This window comes from Cydia pomonella, chromosome 23 (assembly GCF_033807575.1).
Source record: "Cydia pomonella isolate Wapato2018A chromosome 23, ilCydPomo1, whole genome shotgun sequence".
NCBI lineage: Eukaryota > Metazoa > Arthropoda > Insecta > Lepidoptera > Tortricidae > Cydia > Cydia pomonella.
Genome location: NC_084725.1, coordinates 6,045,627 through 6,066,321, shown reverse-complemented (window position 1 = coordinate 6,066,321; position 20,695 = coordinate 6,045,627). Strand labels below are relative to the sequence as shown.

Genomic DNA, 20,695 nt, shown 5'->3' with positions numbered 1-20,695 from the left:
ACCAACAGAGTTGAGAGTTAAGTCATTATATAAGTATTTTTGCCGACTACATTTCATTCTATGGGCATCAAGCGGAATTCCGTAACCGAACTGAGATTTTGATTTTTAGGATGAATGGTTTACCTAACCACTCATCATCCTTATTACCTCGACCATAAGGTTCCCATTAGAAATATCGGCTGAATAAGTAAATGAATGAAGCAACAACAGATGTTGCGAATTGTTGCATGGGCGAGCGAAGAGGCGGGTTTAACCAATCGAAAGAACCAGTATAGGCGCGCTTCCCGATTATGCTGTTCGTAGACGCTCATGTTACCCTGGATGTTTCCATACTTCACCCGCGCTCGCGCGACGATAATTTTATAAGTAACCACATGTAGTGGGCCAATCGGACGGAACAACAGCCTCGCAGCTTGCATTCTGCAATGGAATTCGATTTTGCGTCCATATAACGAAATCAAGTACATAAAGAGATCTATTAAATGAGATATCCCTCAGCTGTGTTGATTTTTGGACCATTTTGAAGCAGTTTTTTCAAATGTTGAACAGGTCAATATCGTTTATAACAAAGCTCTTTAGTCGGCAAAATAAGGTCGAAATATGAAATAAAAGATGCCATATTTGATAGACATATATTTCCATATAAAAAACAGTTTACACCCACAAAATAATACGAATTGTAAAACATGAGTCACAAAATTTATTTAATTAATAATAAAACACGAAAATGTTAGTATTCTGTTTAACTCAAGATACACCAAACTTATACAAATGACCTTATTTATTACTATATATATTTTTAAACATTACAATTTTTCCACATCCAAAAGTAAGGAGATCTATAAAAGGCACAAAATGCAACTAAATGCCCTTAAAATGAGATCTATTTTTTGAAAATTCTACATTCATCATTTTTTCTTAATCTTACTTTAGATCACGCCAAAATAATACAATTTAAGGGTAGGTACTGATATATAATTTGATAATTGTAATAAACACCTAGATGATTAAGCACCACCCGCTATAAAATTTTAGACAAGAAAGTACAATCATTTTAAAAACATGATTAGAAATATTGTAGTAAGATTAAAAATGTCACAAGAATTCATAAATAAGTAACTTAAATATATCAAATTCATCTTCAAGGGAGTAAAAAGCTTTACTAATTTCAAGTATAGAAAGGCACCATTAATAAACGAATCAAAAGAGGAAGATAGTTTCATACGAAGAAAATTTCGCAAAGTAATGGATAACTTGTATTTTGGAAATATTAAAATATATACTTAGTTATATTTATTATTAAACTGTGACAAATACATGCTTATATTATTTAAGTAGGTAGGTACTAGATTAGAGGCACTGTTTAGTTTATTTTAACCGTCATATATTTGATATAGATTAAAGTATGTCCAAAACAGATCCAAATAATTTCCTAAATAAATCAGCTATTTTCCGGTATTTTTGAAGTGCCATTCCATTTGTGGCTTAAAGTATAAATGCAAGTAGGTACATTGAACGAGCATGCATCTGAATGTCATGCTTATCATCGTTCGTTAAATTCAATTAAGGTTCCTAGCTTAATATTACCGAAGATAAACCTAGAACGTAAGAGGAATATATGACATTTCGAGATAAAAAGTTGCTTAAAGACACTCATGTCATTGCTGCAAAGGTAATAAAAGATAAAGAATTATCGTCTCGACTTAATTACTCGTGTTATCAAGGCAGACGTCGTAATTTTTTTATTGATTTTAATTTATAATTTCATCATAATGAATATGGGTCAAGAATATAGAGTCAGGTTTTTATTTTGGTTAATTAGTCTGACAACTATTAAAGTCGAAACTGATAATAAAGATATCTATTTTTAAACAACTTCCTTAAACGTAGTGTAGTGCAAATTTGAACAAAGAATATAAAGATATTGCAGTAAAAAATCAAGGTACTTAAATCATGTTACAGTTAGTCAACAGTAGCAAGTCAATTTATAAATTATTTACTTGGAAAATACGTTGACGTAGTGATCTTCAAGTCAACGTTATAATAGAATTTAAAGACCCATACGCAAATCTTACGTCTGATGTAAATCCCTAGAAAACTAAAGCTAAATTAAAATAAAAACTAAATATAATGTAAAATTTTGAAGATGATCCAAAAACTAGCATTTCTGAAATCGATAAGGATTTAAATACGAAAATGGATGATGTTGATGTTAAATTAGAACTTATAGTAAGAGCGTCCATTACACTAAGATGTACAAACGTAGAATAAATTTACAATGTCACACGCGCACACAACACAAGGATTCGCAGTCTTCAGCCAAATATCACAAAGGGATAGACTACACTTATGACTCCAAGCGATAGTAAATTAATATCAATAAAATGGTAGGGTAATGAAAATTAATATGAATCAGTAGGTATACAAACATACTACCAAAACCAACAACTCCAACGAAATTATATAATAAAAACTTATAAAACAAAATCCAAAATCGAAATTAATAAGTTGTTCCCAAATTATTTATTTATAATGAACGTAGTAACAATTTTGAGACAAACGAAAGGACTATCACTGGACTGTTCGCTTGGAGTCTTAGACTAGGCAGGCAACTGTCGCTATGAACAGCCACAGCTCTCCACCACCATGCCCGGGATCGTGCCGTAGATGATGTTCAAATCATGATCGAAGTACAGCATGGAGATACTCGACATCCGTCTCGGAGCACAGCAAGGACCTCCACTTCCTTGCGGCGCTGCTAAATGCACTAAATGTGTGTGAGGGTACTTCTGAAGGAAACTGTAAGGACACTCTCCACTGCAGTAGTTCGCGTCGTACTGTTTGGGAGCAATGATCCAGTCCCAACCGAACTCTTCAAAGTTAACTACTAGGGGGTAACGGCAGCATCTCGCCTCTTTGGAGTTTTCGTTGCAATCCATGCCGATATTTCGCCTTATCCTCTTATGTGAATTGTCCTTAAGACTTACTTCTATATATGGCATCTGCAAAAAGACATACATGTCATGGTCACTCGGAATACGATGTAAAGCATAATTTAGGAACCACAATTTTAATTTCGGCACCACAATACTATCTCGAGAGCGCCTGTAACTAAGTAAATATGCTACATTCTAGTTAAACGACATATGGTAGGTACATGATACCACATATGCACATAGCTACATATATCTGCATCCTACTGTTATTATCAATGCAATAAAATTACGAACTACTTTCATATCTTTATTAATTCTCAGAAGTCATTATTTTTACCTCGATATCTAAACCTGTTGTACCTAGTTAATTAACGATGGGATGGACGGGTTACCTACTTATTAATGCAGATTAACAATTTTATCAGTATTTTTTAATCTCAAAACATTCACTAACAAATTTTGGTCTCCTACGCATGACTTAAATACAATATGTTGTGCTCTATTGCCAAGTGGTCGAATATAAATCGTAGTCTCACCTAAACTCTCATTATATTATTTCATAGAATTCATGAAACTTACCAAAGCATTATTTGATTCAGCGCTCGGATGCGGTACAACCAAGCTCATCTTATTCTTCGAGTCTTGTACTCTCACTACTATCTCTAACCCCTGTTCCCGTGGCAACCTAAAAAACTCCGCCACCATACTCGTCACATCTAACTTCAACCATTTCCCCATCTTCAGTTCTTTTCTGGACATCTTCACTGAATTTTCTGGGCCGTATGGTACGGCTGCTTTGTTATTATTGTGATTTTTAGTTACTCTGCTAGGTTGGATGTTTATGGTGAAATGGTCCTCCGTCGTGTCTATGGTGGAGTTGTGTGTCTGCAACTCTTGGACGTGGATGTTGAGGACTGCCGCGTCCACCTCGTTTTCGACCATTTTGTTGGAGAATCTGAAGGTGATGAGCTTCAGACCTTTGAAATGGCCGTGCCGTCTGGTGTCTGTGGAAAAAAATACAGTACAGATATAAGAAGATTACCCGAAGTGTATATTATTGTTTACTTTTCTTATTTTGGTTTAGTGCAAACTATTACGCAGTGCTTTTTCAGTTGGATTACTAGTTTTAAATACATTTACTAATCTAACATTGTCCAAATTTCTAACACCACAAGCAAACACAGACATCCATACACTCATAATTCGTGATATTTCGAGGCCGCCACCTCTAGTACCGGAATTATGAAAACTTTCATTCTCCTCACACACCTTGCGGTTGTCAAAAATTCGTACTAGTTTGGACATTCGCAATTCAGTCATTGTAATATTTACTTCAACGTTTATAAAATTATATTGTTTTTTTATTCACATTAAAACTGCGCTGAAGACGAATTTGGCCCTGCTTAGTTATTTATTTTGTACTTTTATACTTCGAACATAAAACGGAACTTCGAACAGTATTGGCAAAAAAATATTTTAGCTATCTTTCGGTCATTGAAAAACAAATAAGAAAAAAAAATTAAGATCATTTTAGATATTGAAACTGTTTGAGTCGTTGGATCCGATGCCGCGCAGAGTCAGCGATACCTGAAACAAAAATATGATAAATTAATCATGAAATCTTTTATATATAATACTTAATTAGATTTGTTACAATACATTTTAATGTCTCTCGATAATATTCATAAACGATATTTTACGGATTTTTATTGGTCACCCAAATAAAGATAAAGATAATTTATTTTTTAAGTACGCATATTACAATGCGCTTATGAACGTATAATAAAGCTACGCCGGCTCTATCCCTACAACCCTGACCCGAGAAGATTTAAATATTTCCTAAATTGTAGGAGGGTATCCCAATACCCTCCTACAATTGCCCCAACCGGCATGAGACTCGGCGGGACACATCTTGTCAAAACATTACAACTTATAACTAGCATGCATTAAATAAAAATATACTTTTTTAATTAATAATAAAAAAAACACATACAGTCCTACATATACAAGTAAGTAAGTACTTTATTATAGAAATTCTATGGACTAATTGCTAATGCAAGACGTTATCATTGCCAAAGATCCCTGCCCATGATACATTATTACGTTTTCTAGAATCTGTGCGGAAAGAAACAGTCGAAGAATGTATGGGCTTCCTTACATTCCACGACTCTTCTCTTTCCGCACAGACTATCAAGGATTGCCATGTTGATGAAGCTCCCAGAGCATCCGAACTAGGAAAGATTTCAACAACTCAGCAGCTGATTTCGGGAAATTAAAATACCTAAAGCACCGCGCAGGTGTTCTAAAAATAAGAGTTCGTTCATCCAACAGGAAGGTCGAGCACCGTTTAAAATACATTCGCGAAAACCAGCGAATTTAATAAATCGTCAATGTTTATAAGTCTGTCATCGACTGTTTAGCATAAACTGTTTCACCTTGTCTGACTAATTGTTAAGCCATAAATATATCTTAGTCCTAGATTTTCCGAGGAACACGTGTAAACTAGAAAAAGACGAGGAATAGGTATTTGGGATGCCTAGCAACCAACTTGCGGAAATTATTCATCTATCTAGGTCAGGTGATGCCAAATTTTTGACGCAAGCACTACTAGTTTTTGAGCATTTTGCTTCGGTGTACCTTTCAAGAGAGGGGGCATTTTTAACTAGTAACTAACTACTAAGTACATTTATCAAGTAGCTAACTCCTGCCCGCGACTTCGTCCACGTAGATAAAATGATTTCCGAGTTGAACCTGAATGATTCTACTAACAAACTATCTCATTCTACTAACTATTGGTTTAAAAGCGTGATGAGGTAACAGACAGGCAGACAGACGGATTTACTTTCGCATTTACATTACTAGTAGGGATACTAAGGATTGGACTAGATATAATTTAGTTATATTACGTATTAAAATAGACTACGTACTTAATGTAAAACAAATCCCATCAAAAACATTTTCATGTAAAATGTTGCCAAGACGAAACCACTCTTGCACTGTCAAAAAGTTATCAGTACCCCTAGTGTAAATGTTATCGACATCATAACGTGACGAACGCGTTTGCGTTAAGTCTCATTTTGTATAGGATTTTGAGTTTCCAAAACGTCCCGCTTGGCGCGCTCTTTCTAAATCCAATACAAAATGAGACTAAACGCAAACGCGTACGTCACGTTTCAAAATCGAATTTAGTTACACTAGGGGTACTGTACCCCTAGTGTAAATAAATTCGATTTCCAAACGTGACGTACGCGTTTGCGTTTAGTCTCATTTTGTATTGGATTTCGAAAGAGCGCGCCAAGCGGGACGTTTTGGAACCTCAAAATCCTATACAAAATGAAACTTAACGCAAACGCGTTCGTCACGTTATGATTTCGATCAAAGTTACACTAGGGGTACTGATCTCTTGTAGAGTCAAGCTTCTAACTCTAGGTATACCCTAACTTCACAAATTCTACCTCTACCTTAGTAAAAATATATTTCTTGGCCGTTTCCACCTCTCACCAAATCAGCTTCCTAGGACTTCAGGAAGAACCCTAAGGATTTTAACGATCATCAGTAAGCGAGTCAGTGATTGGGTTTTCTAGATATGAACAAAATCTAAAATTTGAGAGATATGCAATTTTTTTTTTATACTTACAGCCACTAGAGTCAGGCCAAGATAAGTTGGCAGCGATTTTGATAGCCTAGCCTGTGCAAGTGTTAAGTAAACGTCATAATTTCATAGAAGTTTACGTTTAAAATAACACTTGCACTGTCTAGGCTGCCAAAATAACTGCCAACTTATATTGGTTTGACTCTATTGACATTATGCCTCGAGAATTTAGTTTATCCAGTAAAACCCAAGTGATGGTTCATGAGGGTTCAAAACAACGACGAAGCGCTTCGCTTTTCTCGGGGGCATAACCGTGCCCTCAGATTAATTGTACACCAATTTGAATTTCGGTGACTAACTCCGTATCCGTTTTTATATATCGTTACTACTTTATTACGTTTGCGTTAAGAATGCAGCAAAATCATGATTGTCCGCCGGCCCAGCTACGCCCCTAACCAATCAAATTGTTCCTAATTAGAAAGCCACGCTCACGGTGACCAATTGATGGTATACCATTGACATATATCATATATCTAAGGACGGGCATCACAGGCACTAAGAATGGTGCTAGTTCAGTGGCATCACTCACGAATTCGAGCCAATCGTCTAACGCAACTAGTTGCGACCAATCGCGTCTGAACTCACCAACCAATCGGTTTGGCTGCACGATTGACTCGATTTGGCTACTTGACAGTGTTTTGTAAATAATGTCAATCGATCTGGATTTTCCTGAGATCAAATATCTATATAGTACTGATGGCATTTAAACAACACAAAGGTCAGAAATGAGAGTTAAACTCTGACGCCTGCACACGATAATTGAAACGCCTTATAATTATTTCTGTCTTAAATGTATGGAAGAAAATTGCTATTTTGACCCTGATATATTGCTTTTATGCATATAGTTGTCATACAATTTATTTTTCAATAAAATGTAAGAAATCGAATGGTACCATATTATGTTTTCTTTTTGAAAGTTAAAAATATATATAATAATGTTTGAGACTTTGGAGCCTTGTATTTTTTTATAACCTCAAAATGAATAAATAAATAAATATTATAGGACATTATTACACAAATTGACTAAGTCCCACAGTAAGCTCAATAAGGCTTGTGTTGAGGGTACTTAGACAACGATATATATAATATATAAATATTGATAAAAACTTAAATACATAGAAAACACCCATGACTCAGGAACAAATATCCATGCTCATCACACGAATAAATGCCCTTACCAGGATTTGAACCCGGGACCATCGGCTTCATAGGCAGGGTCACTACCCACGAGGCCAGACCGGTCGTCACCAAATGAATTTTTAAATTTCACTTTTTTATAACGGATGGCTCATTTTCTATCCATTTAGCTAATTTTGTTATAATATTCAACATGTGTCAAGTACCCAATTCGTGTGCGTGACACCGCTGTACTGGCCCCATTCTTATTGCCCGTAAGGCCCGTCCTTATATATATATGTGAATGAGGTATACTCTAATTAGGAATGATTTAATCGGTTATGAACATCGCTAGGCGGATATTGATGATTTTACTGCATTATTAACGCGAACAAACTAAAAATAATTCCCCAAACTGCTATTTTAAATTGAAACGCAATATGCTTTTACGCGTAATTATTAATGATTAATGTGTTCCTAATATTTATCAAAAAATGCTAATGTGACGTCAAACGTCAAGAATGAAGTATTCATATGTAGTTTAATTGATATGATAATTTCTTAAAATATCATACTGCGGCGACTGAACTTAAAAACGATTGTGCCGTTTAAAAATAGAACCCATTTAACCCAAAGTTTGATAAGGATTAGGTTAAAAGGTTAATGAAATATTTTGTTAGAATTTATCAATTATCATTCTATTACGGCGAAGGCGTTCAAGTACGATAGCTTTTATCTTTCATTCATAATTATTTAACCTTATGAACGCGACGTCAAAAAATTTAATCATTACACTATATCAAAATGAAGTAACCGTTTTGGATATTAACAATATACGCTCCAAGGGTTAATTTTTGAAGAGGGTGTGACATTTGTATGGCAATTTTTATTTCAGGTAAATCAAATTTATAGTCATCGTTTAGGAAGGGAACAAAAAATATACTGTACGAGGCACCACTCTACTTTTTATAGTTAACTAGCAAACGCAAAACGCATTTGTATGGCAATGGTCAACCATTAGTGAGGTGTTTTTGCATGTATCAACATTGTTATGGCAGTATTTATTATTTTTGTGGTATTTGTGAGACCCTGACGACTTTTGTATGGCACCTTTCCGACATTTGTATGGCACTGTGTCGATATTTGTGTGCCACATTCGACATGTGTATAGTCGAAGTAGCCGTACAAATGTCGACAAAAATGTTTTTTGGCCATCTTTCGTACATTTTGAACCCGATTCACGTATTTATTAATCACAATTTTCTTACACCATATTTACAACTGTTATTATAAGGCAACACATTTTTATGTCAAATGTATAGCGATAAATGTTAGCCCATACAAATGTCGTAGTGGCCGCTCCAAAATACGTCGTTTAAAAAATTAACTGTTCTTCGATCAAAAATACCGTCTATGCGTCCACTACCATTGGAGATTCAAGCCCAAGTAATGTACTATGTATCGGTAATTAAATGATCAATAGACCAACCAGATTTAGGGAGGTATCCTTGAGTTATTACAAAAACAGTGCCGCGCGGGACAGCCACAAAAAGGCTGTCCTGATTTAATAACTGGCGCTGTTATTGATCGCTGGGACTCGCCAGTGTTAAAGAGGTGGATTAGGCTCCATGCCCTTACATAACATTATTTTTATTTTTATTTCTATGTTATACACTAACACTAGTTTCCATGTTATTCTTTTTTTGTGTTTTTATGTACATTACTAACAAAATATGGATCCTTGGTCTGAAATAAAGATTATAATAATAATAATAATCAGGAGGCAACAAAGTGCGCGCCTTCAACGCCTGGGTAATGCCCCTACTCACATACTCCTTTGGCATACTAAGGTGGACTCAGACCGAGCTGGACGCCCTGGATCGGAGGGTCCGACTACTGCTCACCACACACCGTATGCTACACCCACGCTCGTCTGTTATGAGATTGTACATCCCACGGAAGTGTGGAGGTCGAGGCTTCCTAAATGCCAAAGATCTCCACAACCGCGAGGTGTGCAATCTCAGGAATTATTTCCTTAACAACGAGTGTGGGATGCATCGTGACGTGGTGGCAGTAGACAGGAACCTCACGCCGCTCTCCTTGGCAAACGAGAACTGGCGCAAACCTGTGGTACTAAGTACTGCGGATCGCAAGGCGGCATGGGAGAGTAAGGTGCTACACGGGCGGTTCTACAAGGCCCTCACGGGACCTGACGTGGACCTGCTCGCGTTGGTGAACTGGTTACGATTCGGGGACCTCTTCGGAGAAACCGAGGGTTTTGCCTGTGCAATTGCGGACGAAGTTATGATGACGAACAACTATCGGAAGTATATCCTGAAGGACGGTACGGTCGACATTTGTCGGGCATGCCGCCGTCCCGGAGAGTCACTCAGGCATATCATTTCCGGTTGTTCTCATCTTGCTAACGGTGAGTACTTGCACAGACATAATCTCGTAGCCAGAATTATTCACCAGCAACTTGCTCTTCTATACCGCCTTGTGGACCGCGAAGTACCGTACTACAAGTACTCACCTGTGCCAGTTCTCGAAAATGGTCGTGCCACGCTCTATTGGGATCGATCTATTATCACTGACAGGACTATTGTAGCCAATAAGCCTGACATCGTGATAATAGATCGATCGCAACGCCGGGCCGTGCTCGTCGATATCACCATCCCCCATGATGAGAATCTCGTGAAAGCCGAGAAGGACAAGTCCAGCAAGTACCTAGACTTGGCTCACGAGATAACCGCCATGTGGGATGTTGATTCGACGATCATTGTCCCAATAGTCGTTTCAGCGAACGGTCTCATAGCGAAGAGTCTCGACCAACACCTTGAGAGACTCTCGCTAGGTGGTTGGATCAAGGGTCAGATGCAGAAGGCGGTGATCTTGGACACGGCGCGGATAGTGCGGCGGTTCCTCTCTCTGCAGCCCTGACCACCGGCAGCTTGGGCCCTGCCCCGCTGCTGGCGGCACACTAGGTTAAGTTTTTTACAATGTGTTTATATGTGTTTTGTATAGTATTTTTTGATGTATTTTTATATTTTACTTTTATATCCATATTGTAAAAAACATAACCTAAGAAGAAAGAGAAATAAAGATAAAAAATAATAATAAATAAATATTTTTTTAGGAATAAGTAGATCGATTCTCTTAATAATTCTCTACCTATAGGTATCAAGTATTTAATTTGCCTACAAACTTATGATATTTTTGCGAGCCATACCGACATGGGACCCGCGAAATAGCGGTAGATTACGTTGTTTCGATTTAAAATTCGGTTTTATCACAAACGATACATAAGGAACATTAGTATATTTTTTATTAGTTTATAACATATATAATGAAAATATACCCATACTGTTCGTTAGATGTAAGTATTTAGAATAATAGCCTTGGGACAGCAAAAAATATCATCAGAAATGTAATTATATCGAATTGAAAAATAGTATCACTCAACATTTTTGATAATGAAAATTTTGTTATAACGGTTTTAGACGTTTTATGCATCCTTTAAAACAAGTATAAACACCACTTATTATTAATAAACATTTCAACCAACATAAATAATAATGGATAAACCTAGGTACAATACTCACATTATACAGCTTATCAATAAAAAGAGGATCTCAAGGCCACTTTTACTATCTCTTAGGTTCCGGGACCGAAATAAACATCGAAATATAAGAAATTTCTACTATCTTAGTTATATTTTAACCAGCTACCTGATGAAAACCGTGTCATTCACGAAAACGCGTGCATGGCCTCGTGTTTTTATTTTATTTTATTGTTTAAGGGATAACAAACAACTATTCAATTTTGTCTTTTAAAGTAAAATACAAAAAGTACATTTTAAATTTGCAGAAATCGGCTCCAAGTGCCAATTCCAACTTTAACCTTTATTAAGTTTTTATTATTTTCATTCCATAGAACCACGGGGTAAATTCTAATTAGTCCTACACATATGTCGTTGTGAAAACAAGTTAGGTATACATAATATATAAATAGCGCTAACTGAAAAAAAATGTGATTCCTATTCTCATCTCTACTTAGTAATGTTATTTAAATTATTATTTAAATAACATTACTACATATTTTTATTATTTGTTATTTTAATGTTATTTGAATGTTATTTAAGTTTACGTACAGACGCGATCGTTTGGACAGGTCTCCACGGAAGACCAGCGTCAAGATACCTGAAAGGTAACTTGACATCAAGCTGAGGGGAGACCTTTTCAGTGACGTTTATATTTTTTTACTAATAAATGTGTTTCAATATATTTAAGCAACATTGTAAGCGTCCTGAATACATTTATTTTCTTCTTCTTCTTCTATACAAATCTACAAATGGTGTTACATTATAAGTGTTGATTAAGCGGTAGTGCAACGTATTGTCATGTTAATAAAGGTTAGATTTGACAAATCTGCGCGTCATCGCGGATGACACGAACTACAACAGCAGAGTCAGCAGGTGTTATCACAGATCGCACATAAACACAAGTTGTGGAGTTGGTAGTTACTGGCCGTGATTCCCAATAGTTTTATGTACTTATATTTTTTCATTGGACAAATAACGAAAGTATGTTATGTTTCAATATATCTTATTAAATATGTACCCAATATACGTAGTACAGTCAGCGTCAAATACTTTTTAGCAACCAAAGTAGCCAAATAGTTCGGTACACCATATATTTAGTATAGTGTACCGAACTATTTGGCCACTTTGACTGCTACAAAGTATTTGACGCTGACTGTACCATAAGTCAGGATTTCCCCTGACAAGTCAGCATTTGATGTCCGGACTTTTGTGAGGGCTCCTCTACATGATGGGCCAGCGTAGGCCAGTCTAAGGGACGCAGCTATGCGGTGGAATGAGATAGCAATATCACTTGCTCCCTCTAACGCATAAATGCGTCCCTTGGACTGGCCTACACTGGGCCATCGTGTAGTGGAGCCATCTGCATATTCAATTTTTGCACATGGTAGCCCATATGAAAAAATGAATGTGTTACTCTTATTTCTGTGTCTCTTAACCCTACTTACTGATAATTTTGATAAAAAATAACTTATTTGTTAATCCAGTAGGGTTAAGGATGGTCATCATCTGTCATCATGCCTGTCACGTTCTAACAAATGTAGGTAATACGAAAATGACGCATGACAAATGATAAAAATACGACCATGATACCGCCGCAGTTCTGAATTATCTGTGTGGCAAAACGGGCGCATATTACTCTAACGCTGAAAGGGCCTAGTTCCAGGGTTGGCAGGCTGTTATTTTTTTCTTTTTAGAATTAACCAAAAAGATACCGCCAAACGAGGATTCCGTACTTTTTAGTATTTGTTTGTTATAGCGGCAACAGAAATACATCATCTGTGAAAATTTTAATTGTGACAGACGGACAGCGGCGTCTTAGTAATAGGGTCCCGTTTTACCCTTTGGATGCGGAACCCTAAAAACGACATGTGTAGGTACGCACCGTACACGGCGGCCTGTTTACAGACTACACCAGAGTTTATATTTACAAGTAATGGTAGTGAGTGCACTCGCACCCGCTCTATATTTTCCAATACATTTTAAGGCGAAATTATCCTCCTATGACCCGATTCAACTCAATAATGTAACGAAAGGTAACATGGTTTGGCTCATATCTCTTCTTTTGCCACAGTAGCAAACAATTCAAACTTGAAAGGCAGCATTTTACCAAAATAAATGTTATTTGCGATTTTGTAGCCACGTCACCTTCTGTCATTTTCTCGAGTCAAATTGGGCGCCTCAAAATTATGCTCTAAAATTATTAATTTAATTTTAATTATTTTATTTCAGAAAATTGTGACATTGTTATTATTCCTAAGTACGTATAATTCATTAATTCAATTCAATTTTATTTATTTTGTTTATTGCAATTCGTCTTTCCAATTATTGTATTTTATTGTATCTTTAAAAGTGATTAATGCATGTTAGACACTAAGTAATATAATGCCAATTAGCACGAAGGTTTAGCTGTTAGTGCTGATTGATTGAAAAAAAAAATGGGGCCAGTACAGCGGTGTCACGCACACGAATTCGAGCCAATCGTGCAGTCTAACGCCACAACGCGATTGGTTGATGATTTCGCATCACGCGCGCGATTGGTCGCAACTAATTGCGTTTGACTACACGATTGGCTCGAATTCGTGACACCACTGAACTAGCACCATTCTTAGTGCCCGTAAGACATCCTTAGATATATGGCAACGCTATATTTAGCAAAGCCGAACTTTAAATCTATTTTCCACGAAACACATGCAAGATAAGCAGAATAACAGTCGATTCATCCATAATCCGCACAGACGGTCACAAATATGTACACAATCTTCCACCTTAAACAGTTGAGATAAAGCCGAGAAGCGTGTGTATATTTATGAACAAACAATAATCTTATCATTGAACATGACCTACAGCGAGCGCCTAGGTACGAATAGGTTAGTGGATTTGAGAAAATGATGTCATTGCTCAAAAGGATAGTGGATTAGTGGATTCCTATACTCCACACAGACGTTTGCATGGTTTTTTAAGGCTAAAATGGGAATTACCTACTGCGTAATATGGCATGCCTGCATGGTACACCACCGCGCACTGGCTGGTGATAAAATTAGTTAGGTATTTGTTTTACAAGGGGGCAAAGTTGTTGTTTAACCGCTCGTATATTGATACCCGAGCAAGCTAAAGATTACAAAATTGAATCAAGGGCGTAGCGAGTGGATCGAGAACTGGAATCTTGAGCGTTGCGAGGGCTTCAAGGCACGAGGGGCACATTGGGGTTTTTGGGCCTTTGAGTGCCACGTTGACCAAACAGACTATTGTGACAGTCCTTTAAAGTTCATTACTAATGCCCGTGGAATCCAGGAAGTTCCAGATTCTTTGGGCCGTAATGTTCTGTACCTCATAGGGGTGCAATACATGCCGCCCTAAGTAGCTTCTTCTTTTTGACATTAGTAGTCAAGGAAATACTAACTGATATTAACGAATAAACGTAATAAAAAAATATTATTCAAAATCGTCATTTAAAAATCAATTCTACCAGGAAACTAAGGAAACAACTCACAATTTGCATCTGATTACTTTGCCCCACATGTGGACAAAATGCAACTTTCTCATTAGTTTTTGAACAATCAAGAGGGTCTTTTCCAGTTGGTGTGGTGAAGAGAAATATGCCCTTTTCGCTCGTCTTTTATTTTCTATTGGAATTTTGTTGCAAATAGTACAACTTTGACTTTATTAATTTAGTTTGGATGCTTTTGATTTGTGTTAAAAGTTAATATGTGGGCTGCTTCTCAACGCCAGTAAAATTTGTATAATTGTATATATAGTATTAAGTTTCTGCTTATGTTTAAACCTAATCCAAGTCTTATTTGTAGGTCACTGGTTCTTGTACCTAAACGAGGCTTGGATTAGGTTCCGAACGGAAATTAAAGCAGGCACGATTGTTGCAGCCCTTGCCCCTTACTTCTTATTTTAGTCTTGAGACACACAACACACAACTGCCGCCCCAAGATCTACGGACGTGGCCAGTGGCCTTATACTTACATACGGCTCACGTACAGACGGATCTTAGTATTATTTATTATATATATTTTTATTACTACATTATATTTCCTTAAGAACGTGGCGGTAGCTGACCACATTGTAGAAAACGTCATATTTTGTATAACTTTTCGATAAAATTACCAATATCACGTTCCCAACAGAAATGCAGTCGGCTGCAGTATTACCTGCATGTCAAAGTAATTGTTTCTGCCCGGATTTTTAGCGTTCCCGGCAGTATTGCAGTTGATTATTCAAATAAAGCACAATTAGACGAAATTATTAAGAAATTACCCACCTTACTTGCCTACGAATAAACCGAAATTTAATTAAATATAGTTTTTATCAATTATCATCAATCGTTTCACGTAGACGAAGTATCGGCAGAAGCTAGTAATATATACAATATTTTAGGACAATCATATCTTTACGCATCGTAGGTAAACGCAGTTTAAATCCTGGTAAGGGGATTTATTTGTGTGATGAGCATAGATATTTGTTCCGGAGTCATGGGTGTTTTATATGTATTTAACTATTTACGTTTTTAAAATTATATTTTTAATTATATATATATATAATATCTTTGTCTAAGTACCAACAACACAAACCTTATTGAGCTGACTGTGGAACTTAGTCATTTTTTGTCACAATGTCCTATAATCATATTACTTAGTTATCGTACCTAGTTTAGTTTGGTGCTATTAATTATCTGTTTGTACGTTTAGGTGAAACTATGCATTTATGTACAACATGCAAATACCTACTTAATTAAATAGGAAAATAGATCAATATTAACATATTTAGATCAATATTAAATAAATAAATAAATTGCCTAGATTGCAATATGGTTGAGGATGTCGTACACGTGAAGAGCTGGTGGCTTAGCGGTAAGAGCGTGCGACTTGCAATCCGGAGGTCGCGGCTTCTAATCCCGGCTCGTACCAATGAGTTTTTCGGAACTTATGTACGAAATATCATTTGATATTTACCAGTCGCTTTTCGGGGAAGGAAAACGTGAGGCATCCGGACTAATCCCAACAAGACCTAGTTTACCCTCTGAGATGGAAGGCCAGATGCCGGTTGCTTTCGTAAAAACAAGTATCTACACCAAATTAGTCGTCAAGCGGACCTCAGGCTCCCATGAGCCGTGGCAAAATGCTGGGTCAACGCGAGGAAGAAGACACGTCCTGACGGAATGTGTCCGGAGCGCTGCCCAGCGGCGCGGTCGTGTCAGTAGTCAATGGTAGTAACGTACGTAGGATGGTGTAACAGTGCCTTGGCCTCATCGTCTGATGATGCCTTTATGTAGCTCCAGATTGAAGCGCTGGTGGCCTAGCGGTAAGAGCGTGCGACTTTCAATCCGGAGGTCGCGGGTTAAAACCCCGGCTCGTACCAATGAGTTTTTCGGAACTTATGTACGAAATATCATTTGATATTTACCAGTCGCTTTTCGGTGAAGGAAAACATCGTGAGGAACCGGACTAATCCCAACAAGGCCTAGTTTTACCCTCTGGGTTGGAAGGTCAGATGGCAGTCGCTTTCGTAAAAATTAGTGCCTACGCCAAATCTTGGGATTAGTTGTCAAGCGGACCCCAGGCTCCCATGAGCCGTGGCAATGTGCCGGGACAACGCTAGGAAGAAGAGATGTAGCTCCAGATTAGATTAGTTATGTAGATACAGACATGTATTTTTTTGTATTACGGGGGCTTAACGCATTGCTAAAACTCCCAGGTTAAATATAGGATTTGAACTCTTGGGCCCACGTAGTTTCGCACATAGGGGCCGTACCGAATCAGGCAAACCTCTACTTTAATTGATATACTGCTCACAATTATGACCGGATTTTATTGGACTTATCAAAATCGTCCGCCGTACAGTTTTAAACCGATTTAAAACAAGAGCGCTCTCACAATTCGTCGAAATGTTCGTTTTATTTTTATCGTTAAATACAAATCATTTATTTGCATTTTTATGTACAATCACCGTAGGTTAATTATTAATTTATTATGTTATTTAGGAAAATGATATGAGCACAGCTTGGCTGGTTTTAAGCTAAGGAACATAGTATTTTAGTTTGTGAATTACCTATACTTTGAAAACTCGGTATAATGACTGTGATATCATTATTTATATATAATTCTTTATTAGAAGTACATAAACAGGCTGAAACATATCTTAAACTGTTGGACTTAAACTACAATCTGCGATATAAACACAGGCTGTTACCAAAATCACGGCTCAGAAAAACTAAAAAGCAGGGATCTATCCTATAAATAAAAATGTTCAATAAACTGCCTTTACAATGAACAAGTCTCCCATTTGACGTTTTTAACCTCCTGAGACCCAGAAGCAATTGTTTTGTTTTCAAATTTGGAACCCTTAGTTACCGTAAAACCACCCAACTATAGTCCAAAGCTCCCAACTATGGTCCACAAATAAACTCAATTTTTCTCGTTCAAGTGTGTATTTTACTACTTATATTTTTGTAGTTCTAAGGCAAAGTATGTTTATAAATGGAAGGTAAAACTAGGAGTAAACCAAAACGAACATTGGTATAGATACTTAATTTCCTTTTGAACTTGTGGACCATAGTTGCAGTATTGGACTATAGTTGGGTAGTTTTACGGTACATATTAAAAGTTCAAAATAGATTTTGGAATATGTACAAAAATGTGTACTCAGGGTCTTAGGAGGTTGGAAAAGATACTAAGTTATTTCAGGAATCATGCTTTTTCCTCATTGTCAGAATATCTGAACAGCAAGCTTGACATTCAAAAGTTTAATTAGCACCTAGGTATTTAGTAATATTACTAATATTACAAACTAAGATATTTCAGATACTTAAACTTAAGCAATGTGTAATAATTATGCTATTATTGACTGAACATCAAATTGTAATTTATGGCGAATAAATGAAACTAAAACTTCAACTATCCATCTGTATTCCCCGATAAATATGACCTCGGTCTCTTTAAAGCAAGAGTGAATAGGCTACTACTGAACCGGTGAGCTCCATCTTAGTGTAAGGCCTGAGTGGACGCTCGGAGCGGAGCGTTCGGCGGGGCGTGCAGCGGAGCGGGCGAGCGTGAGATAGAGCGTCCAGCGAGTGGCCTCAGTGCACGCTCACCGCTCGTGTGAATCGGTCGCATTCACCATGGCATCGACGTAGGACGACATTCTTGATTTCTTTTTAGAAGAGACTTCATGGCTCAAAATGTGTCGTTTTTCTACAAAGCAAGGTCCTAGTGTCGTAGTGAAGCAAAGAAGACGGTTTGGAGAATTTCCCACTTTATACGAAACCTTAAGAAGCAATGGATTAAAAGTGAAAATAAATACTTTAATTTACCTTCCATTTATTTAAACAGTCTATTTTTGTAATGATAGCCAAAATGCTGGTTTATATTGTATTTCAATAATTATTTGTTTGCACGACATGACTGCACGCTCTTATCGCCGCTGCAAATCACAAACAGGTTTGAACCTCTCCACGACGCCCCGCTCGACGCCGCATTGCCCGCAAACTTGCCCGCTCGGCATTCGCTTTGAGCAGCGTCCACTCAGGACACCAGTATGAGATTCATTTGTTTAACATGCACGCCGCACGCCCCGCCCCGCTGCACGCCCGACTCGAGCGTCCACTCAGGCCTTACACTTAGGCCCTGTCTTCTCTTTCCATCAGGTGTGACTAGAGCCAATCGACGATCAGTTTTTTAATACTAAAAAAAACTATATTTTGTTCACCAATAAGAGAAACCGGTAACTACTTACTCACTTATATTAGGCATAAAAAAATGACTTATAATATCTAAACTATATTTTGTTCACCAATAAGAGAAACGGGTAACTACTTACTCACTTTTATTAGACATAAAAAAGTTACTTATAATGTCTACAGGCTAACACAAGCAAATGCGATGATTACCTGTCAATTATAAAGCTACTGCCTACTTACAGACCCAACACACACACAGAGCTCAACGAGGGGCGGGAGGGAGTTAGGGTCGGCAACGCGCATGTAACTCCTCTGGAGTTACAGGCGTACATAGGCTGCGGATACTGCTTACCATCAGGCGGGCCGTATGCTTGTTTGCCACCGACGTAGTATAAAAATACTTAGTTTGTGATTAGTAGTGGTTCCAGTCAGTCTCCCGTCTGCGAGCGTTTTATGTATTAATTCGGTTCAGCCGTTGAAGAGGTATCAGTCGCTCGCATTTATAATATGATTATATTATTTTATTAAACAGGGTGACATAGGAGACTTGATCAGAAGTGACACCACTTAATTAAGCAATTAAGTGAGATTTAAAAAACATAGGTGTGTAGGTGGTTAGATGTAGTATTTAGACTTAATCTTGCAATATTCAAAACTAAATAATTTCGAGTAAATTCCTGTATATAATAGTAGGTAGGAATGTTTCTATAATAGGTTGAAGAGTTCCCTCTACAGCCCATCAACTATATCCCTCATATAAAAACAATATTTTTACTTTGTTCAAGCGGTTCGAAACCGGTGAAAATACCTACATAAAAACCAACCTTCCTTCTCTAAGTCAAATCGGGTAAAAAGCATCATTAATGCACCTAAGCACTTCTTTCCGCATTATAGCCGCTAGATATATATCAAGGTGCTAAAACAAGTATAAGCCAGTTTTGATCTAGAAAAGCATTAACACATGGGTATTCAAGGGCGGCATAATGCCGGTGCCGACGGCGCGCGAAATGGAACTCAACTTTTAAAAGTAAACTTTTTTCAAATATGTTTTCTAATTTAGGTAAAGATGATAAGAAATATCTCGAGGCTGATAAATTAATTAAAAAATTAAAAAAAAAATTTGCTTAAAAACGAACTTTTAGATAACAAAAATTCTGTCTGAATGTCAAAAAAAACTTAATAGAAATGTGCATAACAATTTCAAAATCATCTTTTTTAAATCTAAAGATGACTATTTTTTTAATTTTATTCTTTAGACCAATTAAAAAATTATTTTCCAATTTAACATGACCTGAATACTTTTCAGTTCCTACAATCAAATCCCGCTGAAACGATTTTCACTAAAAGCATTCTTAATTTTAAAAAAAGAACAATAATCTTACCCTTCAACACACTGGCCGCTAGCACAACACACAACGGACAACTCAAAAATCGAATGTACATTCGAACTAGATTCCATTTTCAAAAAGAATCGCGCCCACACCGCGCATTGAAGCGCTCAAGACAAGAGGCGAATTCAGACTGCGAACCGAAACGCGTGGGTTCTTGCCTCGCAGCCGCCGAAGATTGAATCATGCTCTCTTTACTTCACATACAACCTAAATTAATCTTAATCTTCTACAACATAAGTCACATAATTTATTACATGCGTCGTGGATTTATGATATTTCGATACGGTATGAAGTATTTAATTGTTGTTGTTAACATTT

At 37.0% G+C, this 20,695-nt stretch overlaps 1 protein-coding gene across 2 annotated transcripts; it reads right to left on the bottom strand.

Moving 5' to 3' along the window:
* Nucleotides 1–683: 683 nt before the first annotated feature.
* On the bottom strand, nt 684–20,614 carry LOC133530668 (growth/differentiation factor 8-like). Of its 2 annotated transcripts, none has more exons than XM_061868682.1 (4): nt 20,369–20,614; nt 4,306–4,523; nt 3,516–3,940; nt 684–3,002 (listed from the first exon to the last, which is right to left on the bottom strand). In XM_061868682.1, the coding sequence occupies exons 3-4, from the start codon at nt 3,876–3,878 to the stop codon at nt 2,619–2,621; spliced, it is 747 nt and encodes a 248-aa protein (XP_061724666.1). In that variant the 5' UTR covers nt 3,879–3,940; nt 4,306–4,523; nt 20,369–20,614; the 3' UTR covers nt 684–2,618. The 2 variants fall into 2 exon arrangements, with proteins under 2 accessions (XP_061724666.1, XP_061724667.1); XM_061868683.1 differs by having other exon boundaries at nt 4,481–4,523.
* Nucleotides 20,615–20,695: the final 81 nt, after the last annotated feature.